Source organism: Varanus komodoensis, unplaced genomic scaffold, assembly GCF_004798865.1.
Source record: "Varanus komodoensis strain SLA01 unplaced genomic scaffold, ASM479886v1 scaffold3, whole genome shotgun sequence".
NCBI classification, from domain to species: Eukaryota; Metazoa; Chordata; class Lepidosauria; order Squamata; family Varanidae; genus Varanus; species Varanus komodoensis.
The window spans coordinates 51,540,525-51,560,808 of NW_025335761.1; the positions used below are offsets into that span (position 1 = coordinate 51,540,525).

Genomic DNA, 20,284 nt, shown 5'->3' on the forward strand with positions numbered 1-20,284 from the left:
GGCTGGAAAGAGCTATGGAAAGGAATAAACAACGGAAGGTACAAACATACAGTAGGAAGGGAAAAGAGCCACTGTCTTATTAGAATTCCAGATGCAGAGAAATGGCTCCTTGGAAAGGCAGGGGAGGCCTTCTAGTGCAATCAGGTCACTTCTGCAGCAAGCTCAGTAATGACATCATTCTGATTCTACAGTAACTTATCTCTGGCAAGTGTAATTATTTAAGCATTGTGTCTGTTTCTGCTGCTACGTTCCTGCACCATGTACCTTCATCCCAAATCTGTCAGTTCTTATCTGTATTGCCCTGTAGGCATCCAGCCCGATCATTATCTTGCTCTGTGAGTGTTATTTCTGATACAGATATTTACCTGCATTAACTTATGAATATTGATTGATTTAATAATTAAATAAATAAATTTCTGTCCTGCACAATAGCCATCTGGTCCTGCAGCCACTTCCCAAAATCGCTCCGGGGAATTTTTGCCTCATTCTGCAGCCACTTCTCAAAGAAGTGAACCTGATCTGCCTTGAACGATCCTGGTTGTAACAAATGTTAAGTCTGTAGCTGCTGCATCTATGTGGTCATAGCATTTATTTGAGTTGAGGGCAGATGTGTCTCCCTTGACGGATGGGGCACCCCTCAGAGCCCGAAGATGTCTAAGCATGCAGTCCTATGTGTGTTCAGGCCAAAAACAACAACGAAAGAGCAACCTCTAAAATAAAAATCAGCATGCATTTTTCTCCCAGCCTTCCTTCAAGGAGGCCAAGGTGACATGCAAGGTGACATGGATGGTTCTCTTCTGGATGGCCATTTTATCCTAACAATGAAGGTTCACAGACAGGCTCACAAATGGACTCAGAGAAATGTACCCAGTGCCTGAATGACTGAGTGCAAAACTAGTTTTAAGATTTTAAGGAAATCTAGTTTTAAGATTTCTCCCCTCCCATCCTAAGTCAATGCTTCCATCAGTTTCATAGCTTTGTGCCCTTTCAGCATACTGGACTGTAACACCCATCATCCCCAGCCAGCAGGGCAGTAATAATAGGAGCTGTAATCTGGCACATAGGCAGGGCACCAGGCTCGGAAGTCTGCTGTAGTCAATTCTAGCTCTGTATTGTATATTGCATGTATACTACAACCCCCCCCCCCCACAAAATCATTGAAAGCAGGCCCTTTTCAAACTAAGCAGAAGACTTTGCTGGGTGCAGTTACATATGCCTGGAATCTGGCCAACGTTAGAGCTGCTGCATGATTTTTTGGGCATTCTCTGTCTTGCCATACTATTTAAAATTATTATTATTATTTAAATAACAATAGAGGATTTTTAGAGTATGTTGCAATTGCTGCTAGTTACTAAAGCTCACCAAATCTGGAACACTAATGTTTTAAAATTTATGTGCTGCAGCATTTGCATAAAAGGGAACATTTTAATTAAACTGCCAGCACTTTGTCACAAATAAAACAATGCTGTTGCACCTGCAGATTGGGGTTTGGGGAGAGGAGATCATGCTCTAGGCATGCCATGAATGCCATGTTGGTCGTATTAGCACAACTGAAATGAAATGCCGTTCTGGGATGATTGAATGCACTTTATCTGGTGCACTGGAGAGTGCCCAACATTATAGTTACATTAGAGTTCATGAATTAAATATAATTTAAATGCCTATCCATCATAAGTATGTTTAGATGAGTTTTGAGTGGGAAATGTAGGTTACCTAAAGCTTGCTTTATGATTCTATTTCATTTGCTGACCTATCTGGGTATGCCTCTAAATGTCATCTGAAAACAGGGAATGCAAGGTTTGCAAATGCCCAAATAAGTAAAATGAATGCCTAGTTATCAAAAATCTGAAAAATCCATGTATTTGTGATCCTTGTAGTGTTGAAAATTCATACAGAGTCTTAGATGCCTAAAATTAATTTACTTTGTTGTATAAACTGCTCAGAGAGCTTTGGCTACAGGAAGTATAAAAATGTAATAAATACACCTGGTCCCAGGGTTAAGAACGAGTTCTGTTCCTGAGATTGTCTTTAAGTTGAATTTGTAAGTTAGATAACATATATAAATATATATACTACTTTAAAACACTTCCATATTACACTAAAACATCTTAAACACAGTACAGCACTGTAATAATGATAATAATGAAGTAATGAAGTAACTACACATACCGAAGAGAGAGCGAGACTGATGGTGTCTCACCTTTCTCCGATTGCTTTATTATTTCCACTTAAGTTTCAATTGTGATTGCTTTTATTCTTCAATGCATCACCTACAGTTGCATTGGATTTACACTTTGGAGGCATGGTTACAAATCAAATACAGTACAGAGTTACAGAAGGCAACACACATTCCTAAGATACGCTACTTTAGCATGAGTATGGGCATGAGCATGAAAAACTACTGTAGTTCCACTGCTGCTGTGGAGCTAGTTCCAGGTTTGCTGCTCTCCACTTTTTCCCTCCTCCTTCCCTTTCCCTTCTTCCTTCCTTCTGGAAATGAGATTTTGGATGTTCTATTTTCTTTTCCATTCCTGCTTCTTCACAGCAGCTGAGCATTGAGCTGACATTTTCACTGAGCTGTCCACCACTACCACAAGGTCACTTTCTTGCTCAGTTACTGCTAGTTCAGTTCCCATCAGTATATACTTGAAGTTGGGATTTTTTGCCCCCACACACATTCCTCAACACTTGTTTATATTGAACTGCATTTGCCATTTTGATGCCCATTTTCTTGATGAGCTTGGTTAGAGTTTCTGACAATCCCTTTTGGTTTTAACCACCCAAAAAAGTTTAGAGGCATCACTTTACTACTTTCTGCTATGTAATTCCAGTAATTCTAATTCCATAGATTTTGTTCCATTTAAGAAGTTCCCCAGCCAATGAACTGGTTGCACTTTTGTTTGTTTTTGTTGTTGTTTGTTGTGAAGTTGCATCCAACCTATCACAACCCCATGGACAACATTCCTCCAGGCCTTCCTGTCCTCCATCATCCCCCAGAGTCCACTTAAGCTCACACTGACTGCTTCAGTGACTCCATCCAGCCACCTCATCCTCTGCCATCCCCTTCTCCTTTTGCCAGCAATTGTTCCCAGCATCAGGGTCTTCTCCAGTGAATCCTTCCTTCTCAACTTTTGTTTGTACAAACAATAAAAATGAAACTCTGCTGCATTCTGGTTTTAAAATATTGGATTTGATTTGTCTTCTAGTTTGGGTATATGGTAGGGTATCTAGATGTTTTATTGCAAAAAGGACAGTTCTCTATTTTGGAGAGCTAGAAAAGGACATTCCAATATCTGAAGGTGATGTCTGTTTTAGAGACTGTCCAGTCCATGGCTGGTTTAAAGTCAGAGGAATCAGAAGGAAGGAGAGGAGGGGGCTTGAAGGGGCCTTCAACAGTTAGCACTCACAGCAAAGACTGACAGGTACACAGATCAACTGGGGTCAGTCCTGTACACTGTGATGAGAATAATTCATTTACATCCACTCATTCTGTACCATTCAGGAACTGAAGCTCTCTAGGCGGTTCACAAAAAAATACAATAAAAATACAAACACAGTAAAGCAAAGTATAAAATTCCAGTGTGCACATTTAAAGGAGCTGAAGATTCCAATATACAAAAAGAGAAAACATTTATCCATCTAAAGCATTTCTATTGAAGACCAGCATATGCCATTAAGTGCCATTAAAAGCCTGGGAACAGAGGGCAGTTTTGATCTGACATTGAAAAAGTACAATGTAGACACCAGGTGGGCCTCAGCAGGAAGACCATTCCACAATTGGGGGCTACTCCTTCTTCTTGCCCCTTTCTGGACTTCCCTTGGAGGTGGCAGTTGGAAGAAGGCTCCAGATGTAGGGTTTGGGTAGACTGAAGTTGGGAGAGGCAGGTACTGAAGTCCTAACCCATGTAGAACTTTATGGGTTAAAATCAGCACCTTGACTTGTGCTTGGAAGCATAGACACAGCCAATGCAAGTGGGCCATAATTGGTGTTATACAGTGGTACCTCGGACAACCAAACTGGATCACAAACAAAAATTTCATGAAAATTTTGATGTGGGTCGTGAACTCTGCATCGGGTGGCGACCAAGATTGCAGCCATCTCCCCCCCACACCCCACAAGTGGGGAGATGGCCACGATCGCAGTTGCCTTTGTGCAGGGAAGACGTGTGTGATCACAGGCGTGCTCCTGCAGGAAAGACAGGCGCAATCGCAGCCATCTCCCCCCACCCCCAAAGTGGGGAGATGGCCAAGATTGTGCCCGTCTCTCCCTCCTCAGCGTGTCCCGTTCGCGCCCATCTCTCCCTCCCCCAGTGTGCCCATGATTGTCCCCGTCTCTTCCCCCGCCCAGCGTGCAGGGATGATGGGCGCATGCAGGGATGACGGGCGCGATCTCGGTCATGGTGGGGGGGGGGGCAGGGAGATGGCCTCACTTGTGCTCGACGGGGCAGGGGAGAGGGCCATGCTCAGGGTGGGGGGGGGGGGATGGCCACAATCTTTGTTGTTCTTTGTCACCTTGCTTCACATTTTTCTGATTTAAAAAAAATGGTCACAGAACAGATTAACCTTATTTACATTGAATCTTATGGGGAAATTTAACTTGAGTCACAACCAATTTGGGTCACAACCAGATCCTGGAACAGATTAAGTTCGTGAGCCAAAGTACCACTGTATGTTCAGATGTTCTGGTTGCAATTATTAATCAGGCTGCCACATTTTGCACAAGTTGTAGCTTCCAAACAGACTTCAAGGGCAGCCCTACAGACAGTGCATTGCTGGAATTTAATTTGGAAGTTACCAGAGCATAGCTTACTGAAGCAAGGTTATCCCTGTCCAGATAAGTGCGTAGCTGAGACACCAGCTAAAGCTTGTAGAAAGCACTCCATGCTGCTGAGGCGACCTGAACCTCAAGTGGCAAAGATGGATCAAGGAGCCCTGTCCACTCCCTTAGTGGGAGCATAGCCCCATTCAGAACAGGTTGAACACCCACCACTGGCATCTCAGTCTTGCCTGCCCTGAGCTGTGGTGTATTAGCCCTCATCCAGTCCATTATTACAGCCAGACACCAATTTAGCACATCCCCAGCTTCACCCGATGAAGATGTGAAGGAGAGCTAGAGCACACCAGAACACCAGAAGTCCCACTCATGTAGATGTTAAATAGTGCGGGGGATAAGACCAGCCCCTGAGGAACCCCATATCAGAGAATCCATGGGGCTGAGCAGTCTTCCTCACGTGCCACCATCCGTCAAAAGAAGAATGGAGCCACTGTAATGCGGTACTGCCCACTCTCAACTCAGGCAGTCACCCCAGAAGGATACCATGACTGCTGGTATTGAAAAAAAATAATTTGACAGCCAGTGGGAGTTGCACCCCCCCCACACACACACACTCACAGGTTATCGTACAGGGCAACCAAAGCTATTTCTTTGCCAAAACAAGGCCTGGAGACCAACTGAAATGGGGTTGTAGGAGACATATTTCTATATCACACATACCTCTTTTGTCCTCTTTTTTGGTGGTGCAGTCCTTTTTTGGCTACATGTAAGCAGCAACTCTTGCACTTGATTTATATGTGTTTTTAATGGGGAAGTTGCCTTATGCTAAGCCAGAGATGTAACCTGATGCCATTTTAGTTTTAATATTTTTATTAAATTCCACAGGAGATACTGTGGAAGACAACCTGTAAGTTCTAATCTGACTTCAAAGGCAGTAAGAATTGGCTGGATGCTTTTAACTTTTTTTTTTAAACTTGTCACTACACATCATATGAAACACTGTATAGACTACATGAAAAAGCAACTGTGCCCGCTTGTTTCTGTAACTATAACTTATTAAACCCTTTGGGAAGGAAAGGGATGGTCATTGTGTAAAATGTGAAAAATATATTGGTTGCTAAAAGGACCCTTATCTGGAAAATGTTATAAATCATCAGTAGGAACATTGGTTCACTTTAGGAATGGAAATGGCTTTCATAATGCAGACATTCTGCCATGGAACATCTAACAAATAAATGGGGTCAGAATCTTCCTTTCATGGAATAAGCAGGAACATGGAAAGCTGCTTTGTACTGAGTTAGGCCATTAGTCCATCCAGCTCAGTGTTCTGACACTGACTGAGAGCCGCTCTCCAGGGCTTCATGCAGGAGTTTTCCTGGAGTTCTCTGGAGTTGCTAGGGATGAACCTGGGGCCTTCTGCCACCCAGGTATTGTAAGCTAGGTGCCCCCCCACCCAGCTGTAACAGATTCTCCAGCACTTCTTGTAAACGTCTTTATTCTACATAGAGGTCTCTGAGAATGCACAAAGCGACATGTTGACCCTCTCTGCCCCCCTTCACCCATAGCTTTGCTTATGAACCATTCTTTGCCTGCCTTGGGAAGGAGGGATGCTGTGGACCTGGGCATGCCTGCGTTCTTCATTCTGAGATCCCAGTTGACTGGGCTTCTTGGCTGTCCTTGAAGCAATCTCATCCTGAGCAGGTATAAATGGGTATAGAGAAACTGAGACTGCAGCTGGGACCTCGTCTGTTACAACAGCCATTTTGTTATCGGAGTCCACACTGTCAGGCCTGCCAGGGTCAGCCAACTCCCCTTCATACATCTCATCATTAGAGTCTGAGCTGTCAGCCTCACCAAAACAGTCTGCTTCTTGTGCATCCCTGGGAATCTTGCCAGAACGTATGTGTATGACACCAAGTACAGCCTCTCCAATAAATGTAGTACCATCGGCCTATCAGTCCGTTTCCCTAAGCCAGGTCAGAAACATGGATGAGGGTGATGGTACCTGGAATTGGCTTAGGTTTTGCTTGAGCAGAGAGTGCAAAAAGCTGTATTCAGTCTGGTTGGCAAGACAGGTACTGAAGGCTAAGCCCCTGATGTTTTGACCTGACTCTACTGATCTGAGGTCCATTTATTGCCTGTCTCTCAAGAAGGCTGCACCTTCTGAAACCCGAATTGGGCTCTGGTGTCTAAACACCCAGTTTTTCCATTCCTTTACTGCCCTGGGTTGTATTTTAGATACATTGCTTAGGAATCCTAACATGCCTGTACCAGATTTCCTTTGAGCTTTTCTGGACACTATTGTGTCCTAGTATCAATCACATTTTGTTTAGTTAGCAATTCTGTATAAGTTGGAGGAGGAATTGGTATTGTTGGGGTCATCCTAATAAAAGTTATAGTTTTATATTTTGTATTGAAGAAACCTTTGCCTCCCTTTCTACACCCCCGAAATGTCCAGGGTTTTTCCATCCAGGCACTGTCTATGGGAATGTAGGCAGAGCCTGCTGATCAGTTCCTCAAATGCACAGCACTGCCAGCAGGGGGAAGTTACAGGGTAACCAGTTTGAATCTACAAAATGTATCAACTCAATGCACCTTGTCAGCACCTTCCAGCAATGGATACTGTTGCAACAGTAATCCTGCCAGAACTTTGGAAATAGCCGCCAGCTGCTTTTCTGTTTCCTATCTAACTACTAACCTGGTATACTCTTTGTCTTTTAGAATTTCCTATCTCATACTGTAAAGTCAAACATTGAAACCTGTTAAATTCTATAACTTTTGACTGTTCTATTTTTAATCTGTTACTCAAGCATTCAGTGTGTCATAATGCCTCATTTCCTTCCTGTACATGACAACAGCTCCAGAAAACACTCTGTATATGCTCATTTCCTTTGTAGATGATCTTAAACTAGCTACCCTTCAGTGCTGTTGTAATTTAGGTATATCCCTTTGCCGTCAATAAACTGTTGAATGCTTGATTGTATGCTCCCTTTGGATCTGAACATTTTTTTCTTTGCCGCTGTGAAATGCTGACAGCATGCCGGCAAGAGAGTACAAGTAAAAAGAAAGACCAGGATGAAACTGCACAAAATGCTAGTGACAGAGAAAGGTGTCTTCATGCTATTGTTAGCAGGGAAGAAATGGCCAGCTAAGAGCGGCTTGACATCTGGAACCCTATGAGCCAAGAATCCTAAAAGGAGGAGAAGGAAAATGGATGGGGCTTGATTTTCATGCTGCTGCTAACCCTCTTGGTTGTGGGCTAGTATAATATTGTGTGATCCCTCAATTTAAAACAGTTGCAACATTTTACTCCCTAAAATAGTATCACTTGCAGAAACATTTGTTAAATGAGTGTATGATGTTTTATTGGATGGGCTGGTGATGGTGCTAAAAAAGCTTTTAACTTATTACAGCAATGTTCAAGATGGCTCCTGGTGTAAGACACGTGGAAATAAACTTTCAGATCTATAGAAGGGTATTTTGTTTCGGTTTGCAGTTGCTCATCTTTTAAGAACAGGTTATTAAAGCTTGCCCATATTCTTCTCTGCTCCTCTTCTGTGTTCAGAACAGCATATTCATGTATTTTAAAGACTCTTGCATACAAACATTGTTTTAGTCTACGCACTACTTCACTTCAGCATCTGCTTCTTCACATACACATTGGAGCAGCTAGAGATGGTCCTTGGGCCAGCATCTGGGGCTCTGCTTTCCAGGAACCCACCAGATGACCCCCTGCCCCGAGTGTCAGCTGATGAGGGCAGGAGGAGCCAACACCATTTAATTCCTGCAGTCATGCTGGTGCTATGATTTAAGTGTGCTTAAAGTGTAAAACTGCAGATGCTCACAGAGACTGGCAGAATAGGTTTGTTATTGTTCTAGTATAAGTTCCTAAGACCATATGAAGCATTCTGCTAAATCAGACCAAAGGCATATCTAGTCCAGCATCCTGGTTCATACAGTGGCCAGCCAGTTGCTTCTGAATGTCCATAAGCACGTTAGGATAGTAATATCTCTCTACCATTGTTCTTCCTTGTCTTTCTTCTTCGAGGACCATGGCCACCAATTTGGGTAACTTTGTAAGAGGATTGGGAAAAAATCATAAAAGACAAGACTATCAAAGGCTGCTAGTCATGATAATGAAGATGATTCCTCACCCATTTTCCTCTTGCAAGTGACCCACGGTGGCTACCATGGTCTTCCTCCTCTCTCCATTTTATCTTCACAATGATTCTGTGAGGGAAATTAGCTGAGAGTCCATGATACAGTAGCCTGAAGTCATATAGTGAGCATCATGGACTCATAGAATAGAAGATCTGGAAGGGGCCAGAAGGCCATCAGGTCCAACCCCCTGCTGTTATAGGACACTAAGTTAACACCATCCCACTCAGATGACTGTGCAGATGCTTTTTGAATGTCTCCAGAGTGGGAGAGCCCACAACTTCCCCAGGTAATAGATTGTCAGATTGTTTGTACTCCTCTCTGTCATGCTTCTCTGAGAGTGAAGAAATTCTTCCAGGTATCTAGTCTAAATCTGGTTTCTTTTAACTTATCTCTGTTATTCTGTGGCCTGCACTTTGGAATGGATGGAATTAGATCTTGTTCTCCTTTGTGGCAGCTTTTCAGGTACTTGTAGAGTGCAATCATATCACCCCTCAGTCTTCTCTTCTTGAGGCTAAACAAGGCCAGTTCTCTCAATATTTCCTCATAGGGCTTTGCCTGCGGTCCTTGTTGCCCCCTTTGTACGCTTTCTAGCTTTTCTGACTCTTTTTAAAAGTAAGGTGTCCAGAACTGGACATAGAACTCTAGTGAGGTCTGACTAGTGCTGAGTATAGGGGAACTAGTGCTTCATGTGTTTTGGAAGTGATGCTTCTGTTAATACTGCCCAAAATAGTATTTGCCCTTTTTTTGCAGCTGCATCACATTGTTGGCTCCTGTTTAGCTTGTCATCTACAACAGCTCCAAGACTCTTCCCATGACTGAGTGAGGACTGTATCCTGGGTCTTCTGACTCCTAGTCCAATATTCTAACCACTGTTCCACACTGATAGCTATTTGTTACATCCGGTATCAGATGGAATGTATCTTTCATTGCAAACCATGGTGGGCAGTGGTGTGGGAATATGGGAAATCTCACAGCAAGCACTGTTTGTTTGTTTTTAAATTCATACTTCATGTTTAGCATCTCGTATCAATCTGAAATGCAGAATGCTGAGATCCTCTATCCCTTCTAGCAAGAGAGATAAGCGGGCAAACATGATGCATGTAGGGGCAAAAATTCCCAATTTCAAGTATACACTGATGGGATCTGAGCTAGCAGTGATAAAGCAAAAAGGGGATATTGGGTATATGCTGATGGGATCTGTACAGATTACAGAAAAGGGCAACCAAAATGATCAGGTGACTGGAGCAACTCCCCTATGAGGAGTGGCTACAAAACTGGGACTGAGCTCATAAAAATGTGAATAAGGAGACATGATAGTAGTGTTTAAAATAATGCTTGGTATGGAGAAATTGGAGAAGGAGACATTTTTGTCTTTCTCGTTAAACACTTGAATCTGGAGTCATCATGTGATGCTGATTAGTGGGAAGGTTTAGGATTGATAAAAGGAAGACCTTCACATAAGGTATAGTTAAACAATGGAACTAGTTGCCACTGGAAGTGGTGATGGCCACCAATCTGGATGACTTTAAAAGGGGACTGGACAGATTCATGGAGGAAGAGGCTATTGGTGGCTACTAGCCTTGCTGACTGTGTGCCAGCTCCATCACCAGAGGTGGCCTGCCTGCTTACCCCAGTTGCTGAGGGGCTTGGGTAAGAGGAGTCTTATACCCTTTCTCCTTGAGGGATTTTGTTTATTTTTTTTATTTAAAACTTTTCTAGTCCAACCCATTCCTGAAGTCTCGGGATGGTTTAACAGTACATAATGTAAAAAATTAAAACACAGCATCCTGTGGGCAGCTGGTTTGCCACTGTGTGTACAGAGTGTTGTACTAGATGGAACCTTGGTCTGATCCAGCATGACTTTTCTTATGTTCTTATGAGTGAGGTGGTGCTACGTATAGCATTCAGTTTTGCTTGTGACCTTCCCACAGGCAGCTGCTTGGACACTGTCCCCCCACAAGAACAATGGTAGGAGGTGTTCTTGGAGCAAACTATAAGCAGAATGCTTCCTGACAACCCGGTATAGTGTCACAGGAACATGTCTGAGAGACCAGGACTGGAAACACTGAAAAATAATTTATTTAAAATGAGTTAAACGATTAAACAATCCTGAACTTGCTTTGAATCATGCTTTTGGTATTCCTAGATGGGCCTGTGACATTATGGACATCTTTTGACTTCAGTTTCAAAGACTCTAAGACTGGGGTCCCCAAGATGCTGCCAGTTAGTACTCTTGGGCCTGCCGATATCTCCCTTGGTGCCCACCAGGCTCCCTGTCCCTCCTGATTAAGCAGAAACCATTTTTTAACAAGGGAGCTGGCACACTACAAGGGCCTACCTTCCAGTGCCATTTTTATTTATTTTTGAATGAATGATTTTGTGCTTTGGGGCATGGGTCTCCCTCTGTTTTATACTTAGGTTCTTCAGTAAGTTATTTTTCTTTTAACCTCACCAGTTAGCCTCCTTGGAAATGGATGATTTGTGACCCATATTTAGGAGTGGCCAAGCCACTTGGTGGCAGCCATGTGCTGAGGGCTCGCGCAACAATCTCAAAATTTCAACAGGGCCCACTGAGCTTAGGGTCTCTGCTCAAAGACCAGAAGAGAGACTAATCCGTTTTAGTTGAAAATGAGGTTTGGTGGTTATTCTAGAAGTAATTACTGCTGAATGAAGAGGCATAATCTTTTCCCTTAACTAGTCAAGAATTCCTTGGGCATATTAAGAAAAGACGAGGAGGTAGAAATATGTACGAAGCGCTAGCTCACATTGCCTTAAATTAGGAAATGTTTCCCACCCTAGCCCTCTGGCATAGATTTATAGAAAAACAAGGTTTTCTTATGCACATTATAAACTCATAATGTATATTATTCATCAGAATATAAAAGCATTGAAAATTGTGAAAATGCATTAAGTTTCACACCTTGGAGTGAACTGTTTATTAACATCATTACTTTGATAACTATAACAGCAATGAGCAGGAGATAAAATTCAAATTCTTGTAGCTGAATTTCCTGTGGCATTACTTTACGGCTCTAGAAGGGTTGTTTACAAAGACGATTGGTATTAAGCCACAGGATTCTGTGAAGATTACCACATACAATTAAATTTAGAAAAGCGTGTATCCATGGGAACAACCAGTACCTTACTTGAGAGGATATGCAAATCCTTGTTTGCATTAAGAGTAAAATTCACTGACCTACCCGTACTGTATTCTCAATCAGCAAGAAGATGTGTTCTAAGCCATGGAGGTATGCTAACAAATGTATTGCGCAGCTTATCATTTTCTTAAAGCCCTAACAGTTGGAGCAAAGAAGTCCAATGGTTTCTGTTTAACGAGACAGCTTCTGACTTTTGTGCGAGACGTTGCTGAAATCTTCCCTAGTGATGTTGTGCATTATGGTGATTTGCATAATTCACTTAACTTAATCCTCTCAAACTGCATTAAGACAGTGGTAAGTTTTTCACACTCAAAGAGAAAATAAGCCATAGTGAATTCCTTCTCCTCATGTGTGCCAGTCTGGAGCCATCTTATTAGCACAATTACTGTCACTGGGCAAGGGTTGTCATGACATCAGAACCTGAAGAAGGTGGCTGGCTGGGGTGGCTTTCATACCACCCTGAAACCCCAGAATAAGCCATGGTTTGGGAGTGGTTTGTAATACAGCTCAGCCGTCCACCCTCATTGGAAGGAGACATTATGGCAACCAGAATATGGTGAAAATAATTATACTAATCAGGCAGCTTGTGACAGAAACATGTGATGAGGGAAAATAAATCACTGTGGCCTATTTCCCCCCGTCCCCCCACAATTGTGTGACTCAAATCAACAGCTGGTAGCCTTAACTATGGCCCACTATGCATTCCGGCTTTCCATTTGTGCAGGTTCTGGTAGAAAGATAGAGGGAACTTGTTAGAAAGGTTTTCTCCAACCTTGTGCCTTTTAGATATGTTTCATTGCAACTTCCATAATTCCCAGTCATTGGTCATGTTAACTGGGAATTATGGGAGTTGCAGTGCAACACATCTGGAAGGTACCAGGTTGGAGAAGGTACCAGGCTGAAGCTAAAAATATTTCAGAGCTGATAGATCAGGCTGCCTACCCCATGATAAATATTTTGATTTTAGGGTAGCACTTGTGAATGTTTTAGTCAAATGTTATTCTCAGACTAGTTTGAGTTGCCTGTGTGTGTGTGTGTGTGTGTGTGTGTGTGTGTGTGTTAAGCTTTTGGTATCCTTCAAGACGAAAAGCTGCTTACAAGCAGCTTTTAAAAAATCATAAACAATAAAACCGATAAACCTATAGAACAGGAACCCAGCCTTGTAAATGTTACTATCCTGTTAAAAAATTACTACTTGGGGGCTGACTGGGGAGAGATGGAGAGGTCCTTTGGAAAGAAACCTTCCTTTTTATATGGCACTATATAGATTTTTTGGTAGAAAGGCAGGATATACATTGAATAATAAATAATGACAAGTAATAATATTTACTGGTACCATAACAACTACATTTCAGCAGGAATGCATCCTCTGAATTTTACTCATATAGAGAAAAGTCAAGGTAAACAGGTGTTTGCCTTATCATTTCCATATCAGTTTTGCTTCCATACATTTCTGTTGGGCCTACAGTATGGAAATTATATTTCTGTAAATCCTGTAAATCCTTTCTTCTAGAGAAATAACTCCTTCCTCTCTTCTGTCATCATTTTAGGAGCACAGATTTTTAGCAGTAAGAGCGAATTTCGGATAAGTGCCCTGAAGTTTTACCCTCTGGATCCCAATGTTTTTGTTTGTGGAGGATTCAGTCCAGAAGTTAAAGCCTGGGATATAAGGTCTTCCAAGGTAAACACAAAATTGGAACAAAAATTACTTGCTCTTGCTTGATAAGCGTCCCAGGGAGAGAGAATGCATGTGGGTAGGTAATGATGCTGTTTTGAAGAGGATAATTGGTGTTCGCTGTTGAAGCAGCATGGAAGTGTGGTTTTGTCAATCACTCTTGTCCTGTCTTATAAAAGTAAACAGACAGCTACTGGTTTTGATGTATTCTCTCTCTAAAACAAAAGGGTAATGAAAAAAGAAAGAGTGTGACTACACTAGAAAAGTTTATGTTGCTTTTAATTCGTAGTGTCATCCTACTGCTGGGAGCAGTCAGGGTGTTGTCATAAGTTATTAAAAGAATTTATTTTTGCAAGCAGAGATGGGTTTATAAGTAAGAAATCATCTGCCACAATCATCAGTTGTGTTTGTGTGTTTGCTGTTTTTATGTTTACTTGTAAGGATATTTTATAAGTTCTTAATAATGTTTGTGTCTGGATCTTATATCAGAGAGTTTGTGCATTGAAATACCTCTCTGCCTCTTTGAAAGTCATCTTCATTGAGCATAGTGGGACTTTCAAGAAGACATGTACAGTACTGCATGGTTGGGATATGGCTCAAACTGCTAGTAGAGAGGAAGCTACTTGATGACTAACTTCAAGGTGAGGAGGGCAACTTGTGGCCCTTCAGATGGCTTGGCCTACAACTTCTGTGCTTGCTCACCATTGGCTGTGCAGGTGGATGGGAGCTGTAGGCCCAAAAATCTGGAGGGCCACCGGTTGCCGACCCCACGTTTAAAGTCACGGAATCATACACTAGTCGAGTTGGCAGGGGCCAGTCAGGTCATTGGGTCCAACCCCCTCCTCAGTGCAGGACTCCAAGTTAAATCATTCCTCAGAGAAGGCTGTCTAGCTGCATCTTGAATGCCTCCAGTGTGGAAGAGCCCATGCCCCCCTCAGGTAATCGGTTCCACTGTTATATTGCTCTAGCAATCAGGAAGGTTTTCCTGATGTTGCTAGAATCTGTCTTCCTGTAAATTGAGCCCAACATTCCATGTCCTGTGCTCTGGGATGGTCAAGAAGAAAAAAGATCCTGGCCCTCCACTGTGTGACAACCTTCTCAAAGCTAAACATGCCCAATTCTTCAGTTTCTCCTCACGGGGCTTTGTTTCTAGTCTCCTGATCATTTTAATTCCTCTCTTCTGAACTTTTTCCGGTTTGTTTGCATCTTCATTAAACTGTGGTGCCTGGAAGTGGACACAGTACTCAAGATGAGGTCTAATCAGTGCTGAGTACTTCACATGGTTTGGAAATGATTCTTCTGTTAATGCAGCCCAAAGCATCAGACCACATCAGTTATGAGAGAAATGTTAGAGGCTGCAGGTTTATTTTTTAAAAAAGAGTAGTAATCGTATTGCAAGATGTGCATGACCTTGAGAAAGCAGGCAAAATGTGAGAGCTGGTTGCAACAGACAACTAATTAAGAGATGTCTGTTATTTTAAGGTATTTTAAGAACTAAAGATCTAGCTCTCTTGTACTCACACAGTCTAATAAAAAGGAAGTGTGCGTCTGTTATCTGAATTTCTATCAAGGGGTGGGGCTAGACTTGTAAAGAATAAATTAAAGAATAAATAGCATCCACAATGCCACTACTATTAGATTTGCTGAATCCATTAGCCCTGGAAGCTTCAAAACCTGTTCTGCACAACCCCAGCGCTCCTTTTGTCGTATCAGCATATGTAAAATTTAACTTTAAGCCCATTTTCTTCCAAGCCTTTCTTTCTGCATTCTTACAGGATTTTCATTTCAGCCCCTTTTGATCAATTTACATTTGCAAAGCATCCTATTCAAAGTTTGAACCAAACTAGAGGTGGTGTTAGCAGATCTGTAGGATTAAATATGAATCTGTTTCAGTGATGTGGGAAAGATAGCGGGTATGTTTCAGTTCTGTTTAGCAAAATAGGCCAAACTCTCCCTGGCTCTTTGGTACTTACTCACAAAACAACAACCCACAGTCTTTATTCCTAAGCACTCTTCTCTCAGCCAGTCTCCCTGGGAGAAAGAATGGTAGCAGGAGGGAAGACTGCAGGTGGAATACTGGGGATGAAGAGGCTATCATTCTCATCTCCCTTGCGCCCACTCTGCACTCAGTGGGTGACTTTGGGCCAGTTACAGACTCTCAGCCCAACCCACCTCACAGGGTTGTTGTGAGGTTAAGATTGAGAAGAGAGTGAGAATTATGTAAGCCTCTCTGAGTTCCTTGAAAGGAAAAAGGGCAGGATATAAAATAATCAATAAACATTGGTCCTCAACTGCCCTTATTCAATTTGTCTTTAAACACATGGATCTGAAGTTGTCCCATATAACATATCCCTTAAAGACTCAAAATACCAGGCTGCAATGCAACACACATATTTATATGCAGTGTAAGTGTACAATATTCGGAAGTATGCTACCTGCAAGCAGGCTTCAGTGTCATATATTTCTGCATGTTGATGTACCAGTTTTTTCTCAGAAGATTCATTTACAGCTAGTTCAAATTACTAAGGAAATTCTGAGGGCGATTTCTGAAACTGGTTTCTCCTGTGCAGTGCAGTCCAAAGTTATTTAAGAGTTGAAATTAAGTGAAATTGCAAGCTTTCTTCAAAGCTCACATCTTGGGCAAATTTGACCATTCCCTAATGATGAATGGAGTCTAAGGACAGATGAAAGGAATTATGGCACATATTGCATAATTAAAGTGTGGAATTCACTTCTGCAATATGTAGTGATGGACACCAGTTTGGATAGCTTTGGGGATTAAAGAAATCCATGGAGGCTAAAGCCATCAGTGGGTACTAATTCTGATAGTTATATGCTACTTCCAATAACAGAGGCAGAATGCCCAAGTACACCAATTACCATGGATCATGGTGGCAGGCTGTTGGCGCACTCATGTCCTGTTCTGAGTTTTGTGTAGGTCAGATGCTATTAAGGCATAGCAGAGCCAGAGGTAAAGGCTAATTCAGCAACAGGTAAGGATCAGATCCTGGCAAACATGTGGTCAGACCAGAGAGAAAGGCAGAGTCAGGGACAGGCAGGAGTCAAAGCATTGATAAAGACATTGCAGCACTGGGGACCGGTGTCTACCAGATCAGGAACACACACACACATTATGTTGCTGTGGAAGATGAGGTAGGACAGCCCTTTATAGCATTTCCTGGGGCTTCTGCCTGGTTCCCATGACTGCAGTGGTTCTAATCCCTGTAAGTGCTTACAGGCGTGAGTCCTGCAAGTACTTGCAAAGTGAATCAGGCTGCCTGCTCTGTCAAACCACCAGGGGGAGCCATGCTGTTCTGCAGATCTTGACAGAGCTTTCTTCATCCCACATTATGAAGGCTCTGAAGACCCTGAGCTCACATTCTGTTGTGTAATTTATACATAAATAGACCCCCAGTATCCTCAATCAAATCAACCCAAACATGGAAGCAAAACTGACAAAACTGAAGTTCTCATGCTTTGGGCCCATGCTGAGAAGGCAAGACTCCCTGGAGTAGACAATCATGCTAGGGAATGCTGAAGGCAGAAGAAGAGGAGGAAGACTAGCTATGGGGTGGATCGATTCCTTAGGAAGCCACAGTCTTGAGTTTATGGGAGCTAAGCAGGACAATCAGGTTCAGGATATTTTGAAAGGCATTTATTCATAGGGTCTTCATCTGTCAGAGATGAATTGATAGCACATAACCACAAAGATGTGTACTCTTGTCCTTCAGCAACATTGTCCGATACTGCCTAGTCAAAACAAATCACCAACTTTTAGCCTCCTGCCTTTTATAGGTTCTCCCCCTACCCCATAGACTGTTCCTTTAAAACGGGTAACAAAAGCTCCCCCACCCCCAGATCTGCTTATGAATACCTTTTGTGGGTCTACAAATGATGACACAAAATGATTATGTACAGATCATCTTAATCTCTTGAAATCTATGATCCTGCAGAATTAAATTCCATTGAGGGAAAGGGTGTTTTTTGTTTATTTAAAGTTCATAGGCCAAACTATTGTTATGCAGGTAATTGGTAACCATATTGTTAACAATATGTATTGATAACAATAGGTTAAGCATTGTTTTGCACATTTTTATTGTTGTGCATAGCCTCAGGAATTATCTGTGCTTACTGAAAGTTGAAAACCCTTCTTATGTTGACCGAAACCTTCTGGGGTAAAGCATTCAGCCACAACAAAGGCCATTCATATGCAGCATTTGTCTTGCCAAAGGCACTTTTGTTTGGGGTCACAAAATGCCCCCAGATGCAACCAAAGCTTGGTTTTGTATTGTTGTGGGATGTTAAAGAAGTAGCAGTACCTTTCTGGGTGGGACATCATCTTGGGAATATTTCTTTAGCATGTACTTGGTCTTCTACTATAAGGCAAATGAAAGTCAAGTCCAAAATGTGGAAAATGGATTAAGTGACATGAATTTCATATGGAAACTTAAAATATGTATAAGCTCCCCTTTCTTTTCATTTTTTCCTATGGTGAACCATACTGCAAAGTGAACTCTGGTGTCTGAAGCATTCCAGTATTTGACACTATGCCAACTCAAAAGAAGAAATCACAGTGATTAGATGTGGCCTTAGGAAATCTCATTTCTACCTTGATGTATCCATTGTCAGAGATGTACCCCCAATGAAGACCCAGTAGACGGATATATAGGAAATGGAAGTAAATTGGGTTCCCTTTCAGCACATCAGATTTGTCATTTATAGGAGAGTTTAGGGCTACAAAAGCCAATTTAGAGATCATCTGCTTTATGAAGAATAATGGCAGATAAAGCCCAGTTTCCCTGCAAATCTTCTTCCAATTACTTATCTTTCTGGTTTTTGCCCCATTTGAAAGGTACAAAAACATGATATCATAATCAAATTGCTTCTCGGAGGCTGAAAATGCTTTCACAGAATAAAACGTAAAACATTTGAATGCTTTTTTTGGCTCTTCACCAAGAATCATTTTAGTTTGTCAGAGTGAGCTTTATCCCAAGCTCAGCTGATACTGAAATTAAATCTTCTTTGAGATGTGTAAAAGATACCTGGTTGCATATGAACAAGGCTGCAGCTGCAGCAGCACTCAGAACATTCAGTTCCTCAAATAGTTCCAAAGTTCCTGCCATTCAAAAGAGATGAACTTGAAAGAATTGGCAGGCTTGGGTTATCTTTTTCATCTGCAGAGCACTTTAAGGACCAGCCTGACTAGTAGCAATTTTGCACATAAACTATTGAAATGTTAATACTGCTTAATGTCTCTTATGCAGTGTTGACAATGTACATAGCTCCTGACAGAATAGTGTAAGTCCGAATGGGCAGAATTTAGGTCTGTGGGAACTCTGGGGTTTTTTTTTTTTTTTTTTACTGGTGTCCCGAGATTCCCCAAGAGGAGCTAGAACCAAAAATGTCCTCAGGAAAGCAAGCACGGATTTGCAGAATAAGGTGTCTCTTCTGAGCATGTGCACAGCGCAGGAGTTTGTTTTTCAGTAGCAGAGCTGAAGTCATGTGCAGATCCATTTATGCACAGCTAAGTGGTTGGGCAGGTTTGCTTGCCTGACCTGAGGTGCTACCCATTGAGGCTTCTTAGAATCGAAGAACGGAAAATAAGTGAGACAACCACTCTGACGGTTGCATGTGAGGGAGAAGGTGGTGGATTGGTCTGAGCCTGTCTGCAGCCCTATTGGGTACATCATGTGTGGACGAGTGCTATATGTTGGGCAACCCCTAAAGAGTGTCAGGGAGTTTGGATGGATAGAAAATGTGGCAGGTGGGTGCTAACAAATGCCTGATAACATATCACACCTGTCTGGAAAGACCTGCATGGGCAGGTGTATTTCATCTGAGTCACAGTGGAATTGCACAGAGGTGAACCCCATCCAGCGTCTTACAGTATGTGATTTCTAGAGGCAGTGGGCTGCACCAGAGCTCATTTAAGCACACGGCAGCAAAGAGAGTAAAAACATATACAACCGACAAGTGCCAGTTTGTTTCTGTTAACTTTTGTGCCACCATAAAATTAGTTTCCACCTTCACAGTGTTGAGTATCAAGTGACAAAGCCTGTTAAATCTGTCTCCGCTCCAGTTTGTAGCACAACAAAAAGTGAAAGAGGAGTGAATCCCCCTGCAAGGCAATATGCATGTTAATGATACACATACTCAGGTGTTCACTTGAGCCCCTGGGGGCTTAAACTGGTTAGGGGAATGGGCTTGCACATCCTGGCCACTCCCTACACAGCTGTGTGCTCCAGGCCCCAGGGTGGGTTTCTAAACTCACCACAGGGAGATCTGACGCAACAGATCTGCTCGGGTTTGTCTGAATGTGTTTCAAACTCTGTGCACGAACAGAGACCCTGATCGAGTTGGGTCTTGGATTCTATGGAGAACTCTACTCACATCCAAGTGAACCGAAGGGAATGCCTCTTCACAGCTGGCTGCAGGGTCCAGCAAGACCAGGAATGGCACCCACCAAGGGTTAGTGCCCCCAGGAGCAGGGGCGGGCTAAGGTGCACGCTCGCCCTC

General features: G+C 42.5%; 1 protein-coding gene across 2 annotated transcripts in view; it reads left to right on the forward strand.

The window, feature by feature from the left end:
- WDR25 (WD repeat domain 25) overlaps positions 1–20,284 on the forward strand; it is an 85,805-nt gene that overhangs the window by 49,078 nt on the left and 16,443 nt on the right. For both annotated transcript variants that reach the window (XM_044436186.1, XM_044436185.1), the window contains exon 4: positions 13,644–13,774. In XM_044436186.1, coding sequence (XP_044292121.1) covers positions 13,644–13,774 — 131 coding nt within the window. The remainder of the gene's footprint in view (positions 1–13,643; positions 13,775–20,284) is intronic.